Source organism: Lithobates pipiens, unplaced genomic scaffold (assembly GCF_037356315.1).
Source record: "Lithobates pipiens isolate NorthernLeopardFrog02 unplaced genomic scaffold, aLitPip1_a1.2 Scaffold_23, whole genome shotgun sequence".
Lineage (NCBI taxonomy): Eukaryota > Metazoa > Chordata > Amphibia > Anura > Ranidae > Lithobates > Lithobates pipiens.
In genome coordinates, this window is record NW_027507785.1 from 288178613 (window position 1) to 288199163 (window position 20551).

Sequence of the window (20551 nt, forward strand, 5' to 3'; positions counted from 1 at the left end):
CATATTAGGACCAAGACATCAGTGCAGCAAAACATCTACTTAGGTGCTGATCTATTGAAGTATCAACGTGAGAACCTAAAATGATTTCCCTGCATAAATCGGATTTAACCTTTAGCACAGGTTTGAATATAATAGGTGAATGTGGGGAATGAACTACTCTTCTTAGCGATGACACCTAGATACATCATTTCCTTTGCAACCTTGACAAGAAAGGCACCATTTTTGTAAAAAGAAAAAAAACTCTTTTTAGAATGTATTCTGCACTTTCCATATGTTCCGATTAAATCAGAAATAAGATGTTTCTTATTACCGCTGGCATGTCTTTGTTGCTGTTTTTTCGCTTTTTATTTGACTGTATGAGTAATATATATCCTCTGACAGTTGTGTAGTTTGTGTAATCTCTTTGATGGGTACACATCTGCTACTTGTCATGCTATTGAACACTTAGCTTTGTACCCGCATGTATGCAGTTGTATATATCTTGCTACGTGTTTGCTCTTTGGCAATGTGCCGCCACGTATGTTGCATGAGTTATGTATGAAGAACACTTGTTTCATCTATATATATATATATATATATATATAATATATATATATATATCCCAAAGATTTCTTTGCATTGCTGTTTTCAACAATCTTCCTTGTATAAAATGAAAACCTTCTTAAGATAATATTTTATCTGGGGAAGATTTGGAGATTGACTAAAATCTAAAATACATTTTTGTAATGGAAGGATTAATACCCTTCATCTGTGGGCCACTTAAGAAACAGATGTTAAAACCCATGTTACAACGGTGGAATGAATGCAAACATGCAAGGGCCAGTAATCATTCAACTGAATCCCTTTCTCCCCACATTGTGTCCATGCAAAAGCTCATGTATGGCATATTCATCTTCAGGTTAATCTGAGAATAAAGAATAAAAATCAAGATTAGACCTGAACTCTGTCCAGATAACAATGTAATGAAAATATACAAGAGTTGGAAGGAATATCAGCATTAAAGGGAACGTGTGCTTGGATCATGTGCACTAACGTATTTACAGATTCTGAACAGGTGGTAAAAAAAGGCATCATTCATCCATGTATTAATAAGCATTGTAGAGAGATTTATTTTCAAATTTCACAACACGGATGTTTCTAAGTTGTTAGAAAACAATTTAAAACGACTTCAGTCTTTCTTGTGATCTTCGAGGATCTTAGAGAATGAATACCTTCACATGAAAAGCAGCATGAAAGGTCAGGGATGGCTTTTACTTCTTGCTAAGACTGTAATAATACTAATGTAATTGTTTATTGTCCATAGTTTGGCACAGGTGTACTTTAAGTGCTCTACAGAAATCTCAAGTAAAGTCCATAGTTAAACTCTTGGAAGTATAAAATGGTATGCAATCAAAAGACTTGTTCTGAGAGGTAGGAGCCTGATATTTGTAGTTTTCGGCACCAGTCTCCCATGTCTCTGGGCCACAAAGTGTAGGAAATGCATCTCAACAGGACACAGACTGCAAAAAAAACTTAAAGTTCTTACAATTCCCTACTCCAGTAGAAAAATGTTTTGGATTGCGATACATTACCAACTCCTAGTATGAAATTAAAGTTATTGTAAAGGTTTGATTTTATTGAATGAAAATAACAGACATGTTTATTCTTATTTGCTCTGTGCAATAGTATTAAAGTTAAGGTGGTTGTAGAGGCTAGACATTTTTTACCTTAATGCATTTCCTGCTTTCTATGTTGGCACATTGAGAAGTGGAGGACCAGAGAGTGCCGGCAGAGCACCCCAGAAGAGGAGGTTTAGGGGCACTCTGTGCAAAAGTTGCACACAGCACCCCAGAACTTCTCTTCTGGGGTCCCCTGATGGAGAGCTCAGGTACTCCTCTTCTCAATGTGCCACCATAGGAGGCAGGGAATGCAATAAAGTAAAAAATGTCTAGCCTCTACAACCACTTTACCCTCCCCATCCTTAACTCCATAAAGCATGCCCTTACAACTTAACCCCAATTCTAACGCTTTCTGATCCCTAAAATGACCTTTGTCACTTAACCTTCCATGAACACGAAAACCTCTAAAACAAGACCTTAGCACTGAAGCCCCCTCCAGCTCTAACACTTAACCTAACCCCTTTAGCAAACCTAACCCCAACATAGTTTATAAAGTAATGGCTAGAACTAACTCCCATTTTGCCAAATTCTATGTTCTATGCTGGAATCCTCTACTCCAGGAACAAGCAGTCCCACCCTAAATCCATGTAGTGCCGAGATCCCCGTGGCAGAAGACTCTGATCCAATATACACTAAACCTACTCTTGGGCCCACAGGGCTGGATGTAGAGGGAAAGAGACAGGCTCACAGTTAAATAGGAAGAGGTTATGTTGAAGGGGTCTGGATTCTGGGTCCATAACTGAACAGGAACATTTGGTACTGCTAACCAGCTTTACCATATAACAGCACAGACCATTAAAGGTCATTGTGAACAAAGTGAAGTATGACTCTAAGGCCGCGTACACACGCGCGGACTGTTTGCCCAACCTTGTTCGTCAAACAGTTTCGGCAAACAGTCCGCTCAAAATTTGCATGAGCGGACTTGCCCACACACGAGCGGACTGTTTCAGCAAACTGTTTGCCAAACAGTTCGCTCAACTTTTGAAATGAACGGACTCGCCCACGTAAGGAGGAGGCAAATCCGCCCATTTCGAGCGCGTGTACAGGTAGGCGGGGCCCGCGAAGGAGACGTCGCGGGCTCCGCCGCCTGGAATGGGCTTAAAGGGGAACCCCAACGCCGAAAAAAATCGGCGTGGGGGTTCCCCCAAAGTCCACACCAGACCCTTGTCCGAGCACGCTACCCGGCCGGCCAGGAAAGGGGGGCGAGCGAGCGCGCCCCCCCTCCTGAGCCATACCAGGCCGCGTGCCCTCAACATGGGGGGTGCCTTGGGGATGGGGGGGCCGCGCGGCCCCCCCACCCCAAAGCACCTTGTCCCCATGTTGATGAGGACAAGGGCCTCTTCCCGACAACCCTGGCCGTTGGTTGTCGGGGTCTGCGGGCGGGGGGCTTATCGGAATCCGGGAGCCCCCTTTAAGAAGGGGGCCCCCGGATACCGGCCCCCCACCCTATGTGAATGAGTATGGGGTACAATGTACCCCTACCCATTCACCTGTGAAATAAAGTACAAAAAAAAACACAACACAGGGAAAAAATATTTTATTGCACAGCTCCGGGGGTCTTCCGTCTTCGGGGGTCTTCTCGCCGGACTCCTCCGCTATCTGTGTGTAGCTCTTTTACTAGCGGAGGAGTCCGCCTTTCTTCCTCCCCGCCGCCGGCCTCTTCTCCCGACTTCGGGGGTCTTGTCCCCCTCTTCGGTTCTTCTGCCGGGCCACCGCGCCTTCTTGTAGCTCTTTTGCAGGCGGTGGCCCGGTCTTCTGTCGCCGCTGCCTTCCGTTCTTCTGTCGCCGCCTTCAGTTCTTCTGCCGGGCCACCGCGCCTTCTTGTAGCTCTTTTACAGGCGGTGGCCCGGTCTTCTGTCGCCGCTGTCGTCGCCGCCGCCGCCGCCTTCCGTTCTTGTTCTTCTTCTTGTTGTTCTTCTTCTTCTCCTGGAGATGTTGACTCGACGAGCTCTCCGGCCGGAATGCCAGGGACACGCTCCGCTACCACTTATATAGTGACAATGGGGCGGTGTCACATGGTATATGTCACATGGGTTGGTCACATGGGTTGATGTCACATGGGGACTATGACATCGTAAGGGGGCGGGGTCACCATGTGACCAACCCATGTGACATATACCATGTGACACCGCCCCATTGTCACTATATAAGTGGCAGCGGAGCGTGTCCCTGGCATTCCGGCCGGAGAGCTCGTCGAGTCAACATCTCCAGGAGAAGAAGAAGAAGAACAAGAAGAAGAACAAGAACGGAAGGCGGCGGCGACGACAGCGGCGACAGAAGACCGGGCCACCGCCTGTAAAAGAGCTACAAGAAGGCGCGGTGGCCCGGCAGAAGAACCGAAGGCGGCGACAGAAGAACGGAAGGCAGCGGCGACAGAAGACCGGGCCACCGCCTGCAAAAGAGCTACAAGAAGGCGCGGTGGCCCGGCAGAAGAACCGAAGAGGGGGACAAGACCCCCGAAGTCGGGAGAAGAGGCCGGCGGCGGGGAGGAAGAAAGCCGGACTCCTCCGCTAGTAAAAGAGCTACACACAGATAGCGGAGGAGTCCGGCGAGAAGACCCCCGAAGACGGAAGACCCCCGGAGCTGTGCAATAAAATATTTTTTCCCTGTGTTGTGTTTTTTTTTGTACTTTATTTCACAGGTGAATGGGTAGGGGTACATTGTACCCCATACTCATTCACATAGGGTGGGGGGCCCCCTTCTTAAAGGGGGCTCCCGGATTCCGATAAGCCCCCCGCCCGCAGACCCCGACAACCAACGGCCAGGGTTGTCGGGAAGAGGCCCTTGTCCTCATCAACATGGGGACAAGGTGCTTTGGGGTGGGGGGGCCGCGCGGCCCCCCCTTCCCCAAGGCACCCCCCCATGTTGAGGGCACGCGGCCTGGTACGGCTCAGGAGGGGGGGCGCGCTCGCTCGCCCCCCTTTCCTGGCCGGCCGGGTAGCGTGCTCGGACAAGGGTCTGGTGTGGACTTTGGGGGAACCCCCACGCCGATTTTTTTCGGCGTTGGGGTTCCCCTTTAAGCCCATTCCAGGCGGCGGAGCCCGCAACGTATCCTTCGCGGGCCCCGCCTACCTGTACACGCGCTCGAAATGGGCGGACTTTCCGAGCGGGAACAGTCCGCTCATTTCGAAAGTACAGCGGACAGGCCCACACACGGGCGGACTGTTCGCTCAAACACAGTTTCAGCAGACAGTTTTTCGGAATTTCCGAAAGACTTTGTCCGTCCAACTGTCCGCTGAAACTGTCCGCTGAAAGCCCACACACGAGCGGACTGTCCGCCCAAACACTGTTCAGCGGACAAGGTTGGGCGAACAGTCCGCCCGTGTGTACGCGGCCTAATATATCTGTAATATTTAGATACAGTATTACAGAAAGTTCTGTGAGTTATATGTGTCCTGCACCTGCCTTCCACTGTAGCGGGGTGGGTGGGGGTGGGTGTCATTCTGTAACAATAAACATTCTTTCTCACGCATCACAGCCAAGAGCTGGATAAGATAGACCCACAAGCCGTGTTCACAATGCAGTACAGACTCGTCACTAGATAACATCATTATCAGCCTGTGAGCAAATAGCTCTGACAGCTAGGCCTGCAGCTCTGAGTGTGACGCTTTGTTGGCTGTCACCAGCTGTCCCAGAAATGGCACAGTATCGGGCCACAGAATGTGCCTGTCATAGAGGTGTGTAGAAAAAGAGGCAGAAAAGGATGAGGAACATCAGGTAGGAAGAAGAGTCTCTGTACAAGAGTATGACATAGGGTTAGATAACAAAACAATTGAGGCTGATAATTAAAGAAGACCTGAACTGTAGAGGATATGTCTAAAAAAGGAAAGCAGAAAAAAAAGAACTAGTACCAGTATTGTCTGTAGGCACTTGGTATATGACAGATTCTGCATTACTGACCTACCATGCCTTATTCTGCCTTGTGCTTCTGTATGGAGGGGTCCATGTTGGTAGAGGCAAGGCTTTGCTTCTTCATGTTAGGGATGCCACCCTTTCTGATTACTTAAAGGACTGATGGGGGAATATTTAGGAAGCAGCAGGAGAAAACACAGATTCACAGAATAAATGAAGCAGAAGCAGGGAAATTTTTGCTGTGCAGGTCCTCAGGTACAGCTTCCACTCCAGCAAGCAGCAACGTAGTAATAGAATTTTACTCCATATCTCTTGAGACTAGCAGTTACAGAAAGCAGTGCCTCTCTTGATTCCTACTGTATTAAAGTGTATTGTATATGTAGTCTGTTGGCACTATATAAATCCTGTATAATAATATTAATAAAATTATACAGCTATGAGGATGTAGGCACAGCTATTTTTGCAGAGAATTAAAAGACAAAAAGTTGACTTTTTTACTGCACCACTTAGGGACAGTTACCGTATATACTCGAGTATAAGCCGAGATTTTCAGCCTCTTTTTTGAGGCTGAAAGTGCCCCCCTCGGCTTATACTCGAGTCACCGCTGTCTGACTGCCCGAACAGCGTGTCGAGCAGACAGACAGCGGCCATTCTACCTTTCAAAAGCCGCGCCTCCGCCTCCGCCTGTGATAGGCGGAACACTCAATTTCCCAGCAGTCAGTGTTCCGCCTATCACAGACATCGGCTCATCCTCGTACTACGGACGAGGATGAGACGATGTCCGTGATAGGCGGAACACAGACTGCTGGGAAATTGAGTGTTCCGCCTATCACAGGCGGAGGCGGAGGCGCGGCTTTTGAACAGGGGAATGGCCGCCAGGGCGCCGACGAAGAGCGGCGATCCTGGCATGGGACGACACGGAGGCTCGGGACGGGACGACACGGAGGCTCGGGACGGGACGACACGGAGGCTCGGGACGGGACGACACGGAGGCTCGGGACGGGACCGGACGGAGGCTCGGGACACAGGTAGGCTGGACACACAAGGCTGCACGGACACACACACACACACACACACACACACACACACACACACACTCACGGATGGATGGACACACACACACACACACACACACAGGGAGGGATGGATGGATGGACACACACACACACACACAGGGATGGATGGATGGATGGACACACACACACACACAGGGATGGATGGATGGACACACACACACACACACACACACACACACACACAGGGATGGATGGATGGATGGACGCACACACACACACACAGGGATGGATGGATGGACACACACACAGGGATGGACGGACACACAGGGATGGACGGACACACAGGGATGGACGGACACACACAGGGATGGACAGGCATATCTCACCCTCGGCTTATACACGAGTCAATAGGTTTCCCAGTTTTTTGGGGGTAAATTGGGGGCCTCGGCTTATACTCGGGTCGGCCTATACTCGAGTATATACGGTAATCATTGTAGATGTGCATTATAACAGACCAGTGGACCGGCTGCAGGATCGCCAGAAGTAAGTACAGTGGGGACAAGGTGAGAGGGGTCCTGGTTCACTGTTTCAGGTCCGATTTCAGCCCAAATGTTTGGCTGAATTCAGACCTGAAATGGACCAAAAGACGAACAGGGCTCCAGTGCAAATTAGTAGCGAAGCCGCAGGTAGAGATATGTGAACCGACTCCATAGGCAGCCGGTCAAAATCTCCTGCTATTGCGAACTGGATGCGGGGACCCACATCCAATCTAGAATGTTGTGAACTCGGCCTAAAAGAAGGTGGGCAGGGAAGTTGCTTTAAAGATGGCTCAGCCAATGAATCTTTACACAAGCTTGAGAGTGAAGTTTTCCTTTTTGACCAATATTTTATTAATTTAATGGGAGTATTAACCACATGACAGAAATTGTAAGTTGGTGCATGCAGCCCAGTTAAATTCAATTGATATTAATAACCATGCATTGGGATAGCTTTTCGACTTCTCTTTCAAAGCTAGATATTTACAGGTGGTGGACCTTCCTTGCTAATCGTTAATGAGCAATCAGGAGGCAATGCATATCTCTCAACACTCTGAGATGAGAAAAGTAGACACCTTTTAACACAAAAGTGTGTAGATAAAGGAAACTCTATGCCATGACCCCAGTTATGCCAACCTTAAAGAACTAATACACTGTACTGAAAAGGATTTGTTAAAGCCACAACTGCTTTTTTATCTACTACATTTTTCTTTAGTAAGAGGTTGGATGAAAGGTTTAGTGCAGATTTAATATTCAAATGTGAAAGGAAAAAGTCCATAAGCTGTACATCATGAAGCAGACCCATGTGCATGAAGTGAGATGAATGGCAGCTTCATCCTGGACTCCAGCCAGGCCACGCCCCTATGCCGAGTCTGCCATTCATCTCACTTCATGCACACATGTCTGCATCATGATGTGTGGCTTTTGGACCTTTTCTTTTCACATTGCTGACGCTTGGAGCTAGGAGGAGCTCCCTGTCCCTGCCTGCACTCACAGCAGTCTAGTTGGACTTTACCTCTCTACCTGAGCGCACCTACATTTTGTCTTTTTTGATATTCAAATAATACATTTTTGTAGAGGCATACATGAGACCAAAAAAAGGAAGAGTTATATTTTCTATACTGCATGGTCAGAGTGTGGTCACTTATTGTACAACTGGTGAACTAAATTGTGCAAGATAGCAATTTCCATGCTGTTTAAAATGTTGGTAATGTGATTTATGTTATTTGTATTGCTGAAGTTATCTTCTGAAATAAGCTGCTGTTACCTATTGCCACTTTATAAGGGCAAAATGTCTCCATTTGGGGGATGGGTGAGAGGATGGTAAATTAAAATGCTAAACTAATGCCCAGTCAAGCACTTCATTTATTTATTGATATTCAGCTTATATGATTATATGGGTTCTCCGATCATTATAGTGACAAATATCTTGTTCTGTTTTCTTTCAGTACAACCATAATGCCATCTAATACAAGGGACATCAACGGAGAGGAGACCATAGATTCCTTGTTGTGGCGTCAGGATGGACAGGATGACATGTATGTGGAGATATCAAGTGTGCAAAGCAGTGCAGTCCCAAAATACATCTCCACACTTTCTGTTGCCTTATCTGCCACATTAACTCTATGTATCATCACAGTTATAAGGACTTTATCCTGACACCACCTACTCCAGATCCAGCCACCACCTTTTTCCTCTTTAGATAATCCTGCCTTTGACTGTTCCTGGATTATTCAGTAAATGGATGATAATGGAACTACATTTTTACAATTACAGAAAACTCTCATAGTATTGTGCATTTAAGAAGAGGAAACACAGTTGCTACTAACATCATACGCCCATCAATACAAAGTAAACACTGCCACTTTGCATTATAACAAGTGTTTATGACACTGAAATGTATCTATCTGATGGAGACTAGTCACTGAGGTCTGAAGGATAAAACGGGATACTTTTACAGCAAGCTGTCGGTCATGGGTGGAGTTAAAAGCCACATGGGCCTAAAATCTGGAGCCTAGCCACCTTTTGTTTTTCCAATAACCATTTAAGATTCTATCAATTATGAAGCTGCCATTTCTTTCTGTTAAGAACATTGGAACTGTCTCTTCAATGTTGTGTACATCTGTAATTGCGTTGGGACGTCTGGAGCTGTTCAAAGGCTGATGATTGACTTGCTGCAGATATCAGTGTCATGTACAAACCAAATTGTAGATAAATTGGGATTGGGAATAACCCTGTTACTATGACACTCTCATTAATAATTATTTAGGTAAGGAAGGCTTCCACAGATTGATTTTGGCCTCACTTAGCATTTAAAACATATGTCTGGGCAAAAAAATAAAAAAACATATGCAGTACATCTCTGTAATATATGCACTTTTCCCATGTTTTGTACACTAAAAGTGAAAGTACACTAAACTAATGCCGCGTACACACGAGCGGATTGTATGGCGTAATTAGTCCGTCGAAACACATTTCAGCGGACAATCCGCTCGTGTGTGGGCTTCAGCGGACTTTTTCAGCGTGCAGTCCGGAGTACTAAGAATTTAGTTTTTTTCGAAATTCTGTCCGTCGTACTTTGGTTTCAGCGGACAATCCGCTCGTCAGTATGCTAGTTCGACGGACTAAGAATGGCGCATGCCCAGAAAGGATTTACACGGCGGAAGGGTGCTTTGCTGTGTCTTGGACTTCCTATTTCTAGTCCCGTCGTACGTGCTGTACACGTCATCGCGCAAGCTTTCGACGGACTGTTTGTGCATCCGTGTGTGGTCAAGTCCGTTCAGTGGAAACTACGACGGATTGTCCGTCGGATTGTATGACGGACTAAGTATGCCATACAATCCGCTCGTGTGTACGCGGCATAACTGTTACATAGTTAGTCAGGTTGAAAAAAGACACATGTCCATCCAGTTCAACCAAAAATGAAAAGAATACAATCCCATATACACAATTCTTTACCCACAGTTATTCCAGAGGAAAGTGAAAAACCCCAGAAAAGCATTATCCAGTTTGCTCCAGCAGGGGAAAAAATCCTTCCTGATCCCCCGAGAGGCAATCGGATTTTCCCTGGATCAACTTTACCTATAAATGTCAGTACTCAGTTATATTATGTACATTTAGGAAAAAATACAGGTCTTTTTTAAAGCAATCTTCTGAGCTGGCCAAAAACACCTCTCATTTTCACAGCTCTTACTGTGAAGAAACCTTTCCGTATTTGGAGATGAAATATTTTTTCCTCTAGACGAAAAGAGTGCCCCCTTGACATCTGTGATGACCTTAAAATGAATAACTCAACACCAAGTTCACTATATGGACCACTTTTGTATTTGTATATGTTGATCATATCCCCCATTACTCTCCTCTTCTCAAGAGAGAATAAATTCAGTTCCTCTTTCCTCATAGCTGAGCTCCTCCATGACTCTTCAGTTTGGTTGCCCTTCTCTGCACTTTCTTCAGTTCCCCGATATCCTTTTTGAGAACTGGTGCCCAAAACTGAACTGCATATTGCAGATGAGGTCTTATTAATGATTTGAACAGGGGCAAAATGGTATCTTGCTCTCTGGAGTCCATATCTCCCTTAATACAAGAAAGGACTTTGTTCGCTTTGGAAACTGCAGCTTTGCATGCTATTATTGAGCTTATGATCTACCAAAACCCCCAGATCCTTCTCCACTATGGATTCCCCCGTTGCACTCCCCCTAGTATGTATGATGCATTCATATTCTTAGCCCCCATGTGCATAACTTTACATTTATCAACATTAAATCGAAATCTCATTTGCCACTTAGTTGCCCAGTTAGACAGTGCATTGAGGTCAGCTTGTATATTGGACACATCCTGTAAGGACGTCATTTTACTGCATAGCTTGATGTCATCTGCAAAGACAGAAATGGTACTTTTAATCCCAGATCCTATATAATTTATAAAGATATTAAAAAGTAGCGGTCCCAACACTGAACCTTGGGGTACACCACTGATAATCTTAGACCATTCAAAGTAAGAATCATTAACCACTACTCTGTAGACTTTACCTAACAAATTAGTCGTGTGTGGCGAACTATGCCAAACGCTTTTGCAAAATCCAAGTATACCACGTCCACAGCCACCCCTCTGTCTAAGGTTTTACTTACCACCTCATAAAAAGAAATCAGGTTTGTTTGACAATTTGTCTTTCATGAATCGTTGCTGTCTGTTGCTTAAAATATTTTTTTTCCAGCAAGAACTCGTCTATGTGGTCTTTTATTAAACTCTCCAGTATCTTCCCGACTATAGAAGTTAAACTAACAGGTCTATAGTTACTTGGTAAAGATGATGATCCCTTTTTAAATATGGGCACAACATTGGCCCTATGCCAATCCAGTGGTACCATTCCAGTCATTAACGAGTCCCTAAAAATTAGAAACAATAGCTTTGAAATTACAGAGCTTAATTCTTTTAGGATCCACGGGTGGATCCCGTTTGGTCCAGGTGCTTTATTCACCTTTATTCTGTCTAAATATTTCTGGACCATATCACTTTTGAGCCATTGTGGATCATTTGGGGCTGTGTCAATACCAAACCCATTATGGAACTGAGCTCCCCCCATGCTCCTTTTATACACAGAGCTGAAGAAAGTATTAAGAAAAAATGCCCTCTCTTTATCCCCTGTCACCCACTCTAGATTATTTTGTAAATGGATCTTTTAATAATACACAAAGCCACGCTTTGGTTAACAATTACAGTCACGGTTGCTGCCTCCCCTAAAATACAGCCCCCTAGAGGACTCTAGATATAAGATATTATTTTACGATTGGGGTCAGTGGAGCTACCTAAGGTATAAGCATATGTATTAAATCATACCTTAAAAAATCCCCACTAGGGTTGTTATATAACACCCCTATAGGTACTCTAACGGAAAAAATGAAAGATTAGCTACTATATAGTAGGCTCCCCAAAAAAGCACCCCTCAGTATCCCCTATCAAGGAATACGTATAATAATTATATATATACAGAGGTATACTAATTCCCTGTAGTAATATGATCTATTATAGAGGAATTTGAACTATATCAAATGTGTTATAGTAAACCTGTGCACACAAGCATGTGTATGTGCTATAATCTATATTAGTGTATGTGATAACCAGATATCCTAAAAAAAATAATAAAAGATAGTAGATTCCAATAAGAGTGAAGTGGACTGATCGACTAAGCAGCTGGTCAATCAATCATCGACAAGTGAAAAACACGTGCCTCTAATAAAAGCGTGCTATGCGTGGCAGAATATTATACAGTGTGACCAGACTAAACAATGTCCAATGTGCAAGCGCAAAAAAAAGTAAAAATAAAAAAATTAATAAAAGTGAAAAAAACAAAATGAAAGTAAATAATTTTTAATAATATTGATAGTGATATCCGTCAGCTTAATATAATGCAAAAGAACAGAATTATAAAGATATATAATCTGTATAGATAGAAAATTGTCCGTATATTTGTTTATAACTTAATATGCAAAAAGTCCAGAAAAACTGTGAAAAAGTGGCTTTTGTGCTTGAAATGTCTCCAAGTGACTTGAGTGCTCCCCCTCAAGGGTCCCTACTCACCGGATCCTCACACCCCTACAGGTTGTAATATGCGTATAATTCCACTCCTTCTCCCTCAGCTTCAGTCTCCACTCTGCACACCTCCAGGGATCCTCTAATTTACAGGGCGTCCCCCCTTTTTTTATTTTATTTATATATGCCAGATGTATTCGAGTCTAGTTCTCAAAAAAGACAAAGGATGGCTCCCCTAGTGTAGTAATTGCAAAGCTCAAATTCCATTTATTAAAAAATCTGTTAAAAATGAAAAATAGAAAATAAAAATAAAAATAAAGATAAAAATATAAGTCCATCAATTAGATTACACCAACGTCCATCCAATTAGGTATAACGACAAAGTCACTCCACTAGCTGGTAGGCAATGTATCCAAAAATATAAATAGGATATATATTGTAAAGCTCCAAGCTATGTGAAACCAACACGCATCCAGGTTGATCGTTTCAGTAAAGGAACTTGATCTGTGAACAAGCCATTATTTTGTAAATGGCCTACATGACCTTTTTACTATTAATATATTTTAAGAAATGTTTAGAGTTTGTCCTACTATCTTTTGCAATCTGACATTCGTTTTGAATTTTTTGCATCCTTGATTTCCTTTTTACATATTCTGCTATATTCTTTGTAGCATTTAAACAATGATAGTGTTCCCTCATTTTTATATTTTTTTAAAGTTATTTTCTTATTATTTATATCCATTTTAACTTTGGCCATGAGCCACATAGGTTTTATTTTTAGCCTTTTAAACTTATCGCCCATGGGAATATACTTTGCAGTGAATTTGCATACAGTCTTTTTGAAGAATTCCCATTTCTGTTCTGTGGTCATTGATGCTAATATTCCCTCCCAGTCCAAGTCTTGGACAGCAGCCCTCACCCTTGGAAAAGTTGCTCTGTTAAGTATTTCCATCTTTCCCGTATGTATTTGTTGCTTACAGCTAACATTAAATTGAGTCATGTTATGGTCACTGCTATCCAGATGTTCCTTTATATGAATATTGGTAATAAGCTCTGCATGGTTTGTGATTACCAGGTCCAGCAGAGCATCATTCCTAGTCGGAGCCTCAATAAACTGGACTATAAAATTGTCTTGTAATAGGTTTATCCATTTTTTCCCTTTAACTGTCCCAGCAGTGCCATTACTCAAGTCAATTTCTGGGTAGTTAACATCCCCCATTATTATCACTGTCCCTGCCCTTGCAGCCCTTTCCATTTGTACAAGGAGCTGAGTCTTCACCTCCTCATTAACACTAGGAGGTCTATAACAAACTCCAGTGATAACCTTTATAGTATGCACACCCACGGGACGGTTCCATCGATAATACTTCGGACTCATCGCACTCTCTATCAACTAGGTCCTCTTTCACACTCACTTTGAGATCACATCTCACAGAAACCCCCACCCCTGCGTTTTACCCTGTGTTTCCAAAAGAGAGCATAGCCAAGAATATTATTAGCCCTGTCATGAGAAGAATGAAGCCAAGATTCAGCAAAACCAATTAGATCATAGTTCTCCTCATGCACCAGAGCTTCCAACTCACCTATTTTGCTTGGCAGGCTTCTGGCATTGGTGAACAAACACTTTAATACATTGTCACATTTTGCAAACGTATGTTGTATATTTTTTATTGGTTGATACTGCCAGAAACCCAGCGAGCGTCTAACTTCTTGTACTAAACTGACAACACAGTGCCTTTGCTGCCTTAAAATCTAAAGTAGTAATGTTGGTCCACCTAATGTTTAATGTCACCCTGGGGTTAATTTACTAGAGGGCAAAGAGACTGCAGTTGCTCCAGAGCTTATTAAATGAGCAGAAGCTCTGTTGACTTTCATCATCCAATCATGTGCAAGCAAAAATGCTGTTTTTTTTATTTTCCTTGCATGTGATTGGGCATTCTTTGCAAAGTAAAGCTTCACCTCATTTACTAAGCTATGGAGCAACTGTACTTTGCAAAGTGCACAGTCTACTTGCCTTTAGTAAAGCAACCCTACTGTTTTTCATTCTGCAAGAAAAGGAGAGGGAATCTGTAGGCCAAAAGGGAAGAACTGGACAGAGCTGATGGCACTGCTTGGGATTTCAGTACAAGAATTGCACTGTTTTGTTAACTCAAACAGAAACGTGGGAGCTCATTGGGTTTCCGGCAGATTAATTGGTATTTCCCTGTTTATGCAGCATTTTTGAGACACAACATGGGGAAATGTGCATGTACTTCTATGATGTACTGATTTTATTAACTTTTTTAATTTTTCCAAGGCAAACACTTTAAGACCCTGTAGATTCACATTTTATTTTGGAACTATTATACCAAATGTGCTTAAAGCGGGAGTCCACCGGGACTCCGCGTTTTTTTTTTTTTTTTAAAAGCCAGCAGCTACAAATACTGCAGCTGCTGACTTTTAAAATAGTGACACTTACCTGTCCAGCGCGCCCGCGATGTCGGCACCCGAAGCCGATCGCTAGGTCGTCTGTCGGGTCCTGCCGCCGCCATCTTGGGTATGGGAATCAGGAAATGGAGCCTTTCGGCTTCATTTCCCGGTTCCCTACTGCGCATGCGCGAGCCGCGCGGCGCAATCCGGACGGTTCCCGCTGCCTCTGGGAACTGTGTGTTTCCCAGCAGGCAGCGGGGCACTTGCGCAAAGGGGCGGGCAGTTGCGGAAAGGGGCGTAATCTACGCCCCTTTCCGCAGACAGCTATCCCGGAAGTGGGTGCAGTTACCTGGATTATCCAGGTAACTGCACCCCCCTCCCCCCTGAAAGGTGCCAATTGTGGCGCCGGAGGGGGGGGGGGGATTCCGATGAGCGGAGGTCCATTTTAGGGTGGACCTCCGCTTTAAGAATTTGTGGATGATTAGAGCATGGATATTGGAGATAGCAAATAAGTGGAAATATCTATACTTCCAAAAAATCTGATAGAGAGCAAATGTTATAGTTTGCTGTTTGGAAGAAGAACTGCTGCTTTTGAAGAAAGAAAATACTCAGTGATTAAAAAAAAATACATTTGTAAATGTTATTATCAGTATTTTTAAAGCAAATAGATGTTTTATATTTATTCTGGTTTAGGCGTTGGATATCAAAGGCTCTAGTAATCTCTGTCCAAGTGTGTTTCTACCATTTTGGACCCTCACGCAAAATGTCCATTAATATTAAAGCTGTGTTTTATGAAATCGAACATTAAATTCAAAACATTGCCATGGAAATCTTCAGAGATTTTTTGTGATATTCATACAAAATTTCTCGAATCCTTAATGATATCAAATGCTGGCAAACATTTTTTCTGAATTTCTGTGCGAAGATTGAAACAAAATTATAGTGGTGTATGACTTTACTTCATTGATTTGGTAAAGATGCTGCACAATTGGAGTCAAGTGAACAGTATACCTATTGTCAATATTACTTAAGAACTTGAGGTGACAGTTAGACAGCTGCTTTACTTAAAGTGAATTCAGTTCTCGTGGAAGTGTCCCAGATTTTGTAAGTGATTAAGTAGCTTTAAAAAAAAATGTTTTTCCATTTTTTAAAATATGTTAAGGCTTTTTTTTTCATCAAGTTATCGGGAAAATAAAAAAGTTTAAAGTAGAAGTCCACCCTAACACTAAAATCCCTACACCTACAGACATCCACGATCTAACCTATAGCCCTGTAAATAAGAAATCATTCTACATACATTTTTTGAAGCCGATCCAACCTAATCCCAAGCTGAGCTGTCAGCTGCGGCTTCACTGTGTAGGTGGGTGCAGAGGACACAGCTGACAACGGAAGCCCCATAGTAAGTCTATGAGTGACGTCACTTCCCATTTATTTCACAGCTGGCCAATGTCGGCTGTGTCCCCTGCAGAGCTTTTGCCGCTGCAGACTGGATCAGAGCAGTTTCAAAAAAGGTATGAATAGTGATTTCTTCTTTACAGGGCTAGATAGGTTAGTGTTAGATTGTGGATGTCTGTAGATGCAGGGATTTAAGTGCTAGGGTGGATTTCTACTTTAACAGATGTTACACACCCCAAAAACATTTGAAGAGACAAAAACTGTTCCACTTCCTTTGACGATCAATGGGGTTGATTTATTAAAGGCAAATAGACTGTACACTTGGCAAAGTGCAATTGCACTCTGCAAGTGCAGTTGCTCCAGAGCTTAGTAAATAAGGTAAATCTTCACTTGCAAAGAATACCCAAGCACATGCAAGGAAAATATAAAAGAGAAACAGTATTTTTGCTTGCACCTGATTAGGTGATGGAGCTTCTTCTCATTTACTAAGCTCTGGAGAATTGGCACTTTCCAAAGTACACAGTCTATTTGCCATTAGGAAATCAGCTTCAATGTGTCTCTAGAACAGAACTGGAAGTAATGACCACTAATCCCATAGAATAAAACTTTAGTTCTTAGGATGGGCCATTAATAAGACAATTGCCCTTGATTGCCCTTGAGTCTATGTCCTGATGTGATACAGGGGTGAGTATGAGCTGTGTGGGGCTATACTAGGGTTGAAAATTAGTGCTTTCCCATAACTTTTTGGGAAATCTCTGGCAGCTGGACCGATTCATGCAAAACTTTTCAATGAGCAGTGAACGTTTCAACATAGCCTGATCATCGCATAACCATACTAGTGACTCTCGCTCTTACGCAATTATACATACCTACCTACCTATTGGCCTTGATTGAAGAGACATTTGATGATAAGCATGGCTTGAAGATCTTTGACACCCCTTGTGCCACTGAGAGAATGGATGGGCTATTACACAAAATCTGGTGCAGCTGTACATGGTAGCCAATCACCCTAATCGATCAATTGCAAAAAACTGATTGTTTTTTATGCAGAACTGTACCAGATCTTGCACGCTCCAGTTTTAGTAAATCAACCCCACTGTTCCTTAACTTCTAGACAAGGTAGAGCAGGGGTCAACTGCAGTCTCTTGTGTGAATAGTGATGCAAATGTGAGAAGATTTGACAGCAGGCCCAGACTGGCTACCTGGTATCCCTGGCCCAGTTAGTTAGTAAAATAAATATATATGTATACAGTATATAACAGTGATGCTGATGGTTCTGATCCAGGCCTTATCTGCTTATGAATGTATGATTATCATGCACATGCATTTTGGTGTCAGGGTACCATTTTAGTCTTGAATGGCAAGTTAATTTTGTATACACAACACAAACATGTCCAGCTACCAGGTACAAATTCCTAAACTTAGTAAGGCATGCCATGCTTTCTAAAGCTGGTGGAGCCACCTTGAGCAGATTGACTTCATAGAGGGACGCTAATGCATCACTGGACACTTTGGGGTTAATTTACTAAAGGCATATCCACTTTGAACTACAAGTGCACTGAAAGTTCACTTGGAAGTACAGTCGCTATAGATCTGATGGGAAGATCTGAAATGACGGGAAGCTCTGCTGATTTTATCATCCAATCATGTGCAAGCTAAAATGCTGATTTTCCTTGCATGCCCCCCCCCCCTCAGATCTACAGTGACTGACTTGCAGTGCACTTGTAGTGCAAAGTGGATTTGCCTTTAGTAAATCACCCCCCTTCGTGTTGAGAGAGAATGGGAGGGATCATTGCACATGACACAGAAATGTACACCAAGTGCTACCAATTGGTGGCCATAGATGATATTAGCCATATACACAATATTACCAAAAGTATTGGGACACCTGCTTTTACACGCAAATTAACTTTAATGGCATCCCAGTCTTAGTCCGTAGGGTTCAATATTGAGTTGGCCCCCCCTTTGCAGCTTTAACAGCTTCACCTCTTCTGGGAAGGCTGCTCACAAGGTTTAGGAGTGTGTCTATGGGAATGTTTGACCATTCTTCCAGAAGCACATTCGTGAAGGCAGGCACTGATGTTGGGGAGAAGGCCTGTCTCGCAGTCTCCACTATTATTCACCCCAGAGGTATTCTATTGGATTGAGGTCAGGACTCTGTGCAGGCCAGTCAAGTTCCTCCACCCCAAACTCGCTCATCCATGTCTTTATGGACCTTGCTTTGTGCACTGGTGCACAGTTATTTTGGAAAAGGAAAGGCCAGTTGTCCAAAACGTCTTGGTATGCTGACACCTTCAATAAAACTAGGGGGCCAAGCCCAACCCCTGAAAAACAACCCCACACCATAATACCCCCTCCAGCAAATGATTTGGAGCAGTGTACAAAATAAGGTCCATAAAGACATGGATGAGTGAGTTTGGGGTGGAGGAACTTGATTGGCCTGACCGATAGAACACTTTTGGGATGAATTAGAGTGCAGACTAAGAGCCAGGCCTTCTCGTTCGCATCCATGTCTGACCTCAGAAATGCACTTCTGAAAGACTGGTCGAACATTCCCATAGACACACTCCTAAATCTTGTGGACAGCCTTCCCAGAAGTGTTGATTGAAGCTCTTATAGCTGCAAAGGGTGGGCCAACTCAATATTGAACCCTACGGATGAAGCCTAGGATGCCATTAAAATACATATGTGTGTAAAGGCAGGTGTCCCAATACTTTTGGTATTATGGTATTTTGGTATTATAAGCTACTGTGTTGCAATTTGGCATGTTGCTGATTTCTGCAGGCTGGACAGTCTGCAATGGCTAGGGCAAGTTGGCAAGCGTGAAACTGTTTTCAGTCTAAATTTCCAATCATCTGCAGAAAATTTGATGAAAACAAAGCATGTCCTGTAGGTGTGTGGATGTTTGACCTCAGATGACTTCAGCTGATGAAAGAAATAATAGAAAATGCCTAAAGTAGAGGCACAACATTTATTTTTGAAGAGATTTTGCAGCCTAAGGGCCATGCCCCATTGGGGTGATGTCTTAGTAGCCAAAGGATCTCTACACACAGGATCTGTACACACGGCCGGACTTTTTGACAGCAAAGGTCCGACGGAACGAATCTGTCGGACAATTTGACCGTGTGTGGGCTTCATCGGACCTTCTCTGTCTAAAAATCAGACTGACTTTAGATTTAGAACATCAAATCTTTCCGACGTACTCGAGTCCGGTCGAAAAATCTGTTCGTCTGTATGCTAGTCCGACGGACGAAAACCGACGCTAGGGCAGCTATTGGCTACTGTCTATGAACTTCCTTATTCTAGCTCGGTCGTACGTCATCACGTTCAAATCCGTCGGACTTTGGTGTAATTGTGTGTGTCCAAGTCCGTTCGGTCGGAAAGTCCGCCGGTACTCCGCCAAAAGTCTGTCGGACCTAGTTTGCCAGAAAGTCCGGTCGTGTGTACACGGCATTAGAGATCACTTCCTTCCTCCTATGGGGTTGCTTCCTTGATGATCAGAACAGTGAGATGTCGCTGTCCCCTTGTTAGTGAGCAAGAGTTTGCCGTAAAGGGCCTATTAGGGAAGGTGTCAGTTGCAGCTCAATCCCGCTAATGAGGTATGACTAAGATCGCTAGTGTGACATGGCCTTAAGTTAAGTTGAGTACATTACTACATCCACTGGCAAGGAATAATATTTCAATCTAGTGCCTTCCATAAATGTATTTCCTTTTTTTTTTTTTTTTTTTTTTTAAATGAAAAGCAAGGTTTTTTCTAACCTTTTACCTAACTCTGTAAAAAAAATTATAATTCTTGTGCAGTGTCAGAACAAAGTTTCTAGATATCTTACTACCTGTGTGCAGGAAGGATTACAATGTATAGTTCCAATGTATAGTTTTATATTACAATTACTATGATTGTCGGGCCTTTATCAGTGCTGAAAAGGTACGATTTTTTTTCACAATGCAATCTCATATATATATTGTCTTAACATCTTCTTTTTCTAGAAGGATCATTATTTTCCCATAGTGCTATGGGGCTATGTACATTACTTTGTGTTCATACAGAAAATGTATTTATTCTTGTTTTTTGTGTACAATAACATTCTATAGTAGTGCCTTAAATACCTAAATTAAAATTTTATATGACTTTATTGCACACGTTTATCAAACG

The 20551-nt window shown here is 43.3% G+C and overlaps 1 protein-coding gene across 1 annotated transcript in view; it reads left to right on the forward strand.

Moving 5' to 3' along the window:
• TRABD2B (TraB domain containing 2B) overlaps positions 1 to 20134 on the forward strand; it is a 407815-nt gene extending 387681 nt beyond the window's left edge. The window contains exon 7 of the mRNA XM_077450287.1: positions 8511 to 20134. Within this exon, the coding sequence (XP_077306413.1) occupies positions 8511 to 8721 (211 nt within the window). The 3' untranslated portion in view covers positions 8722 to 20134. The remainder of the gene's footprint in view (positions 1 to 8510) is intronic.
• Positions 20135 to 20551: the final 417 nt, after the last annotated feature.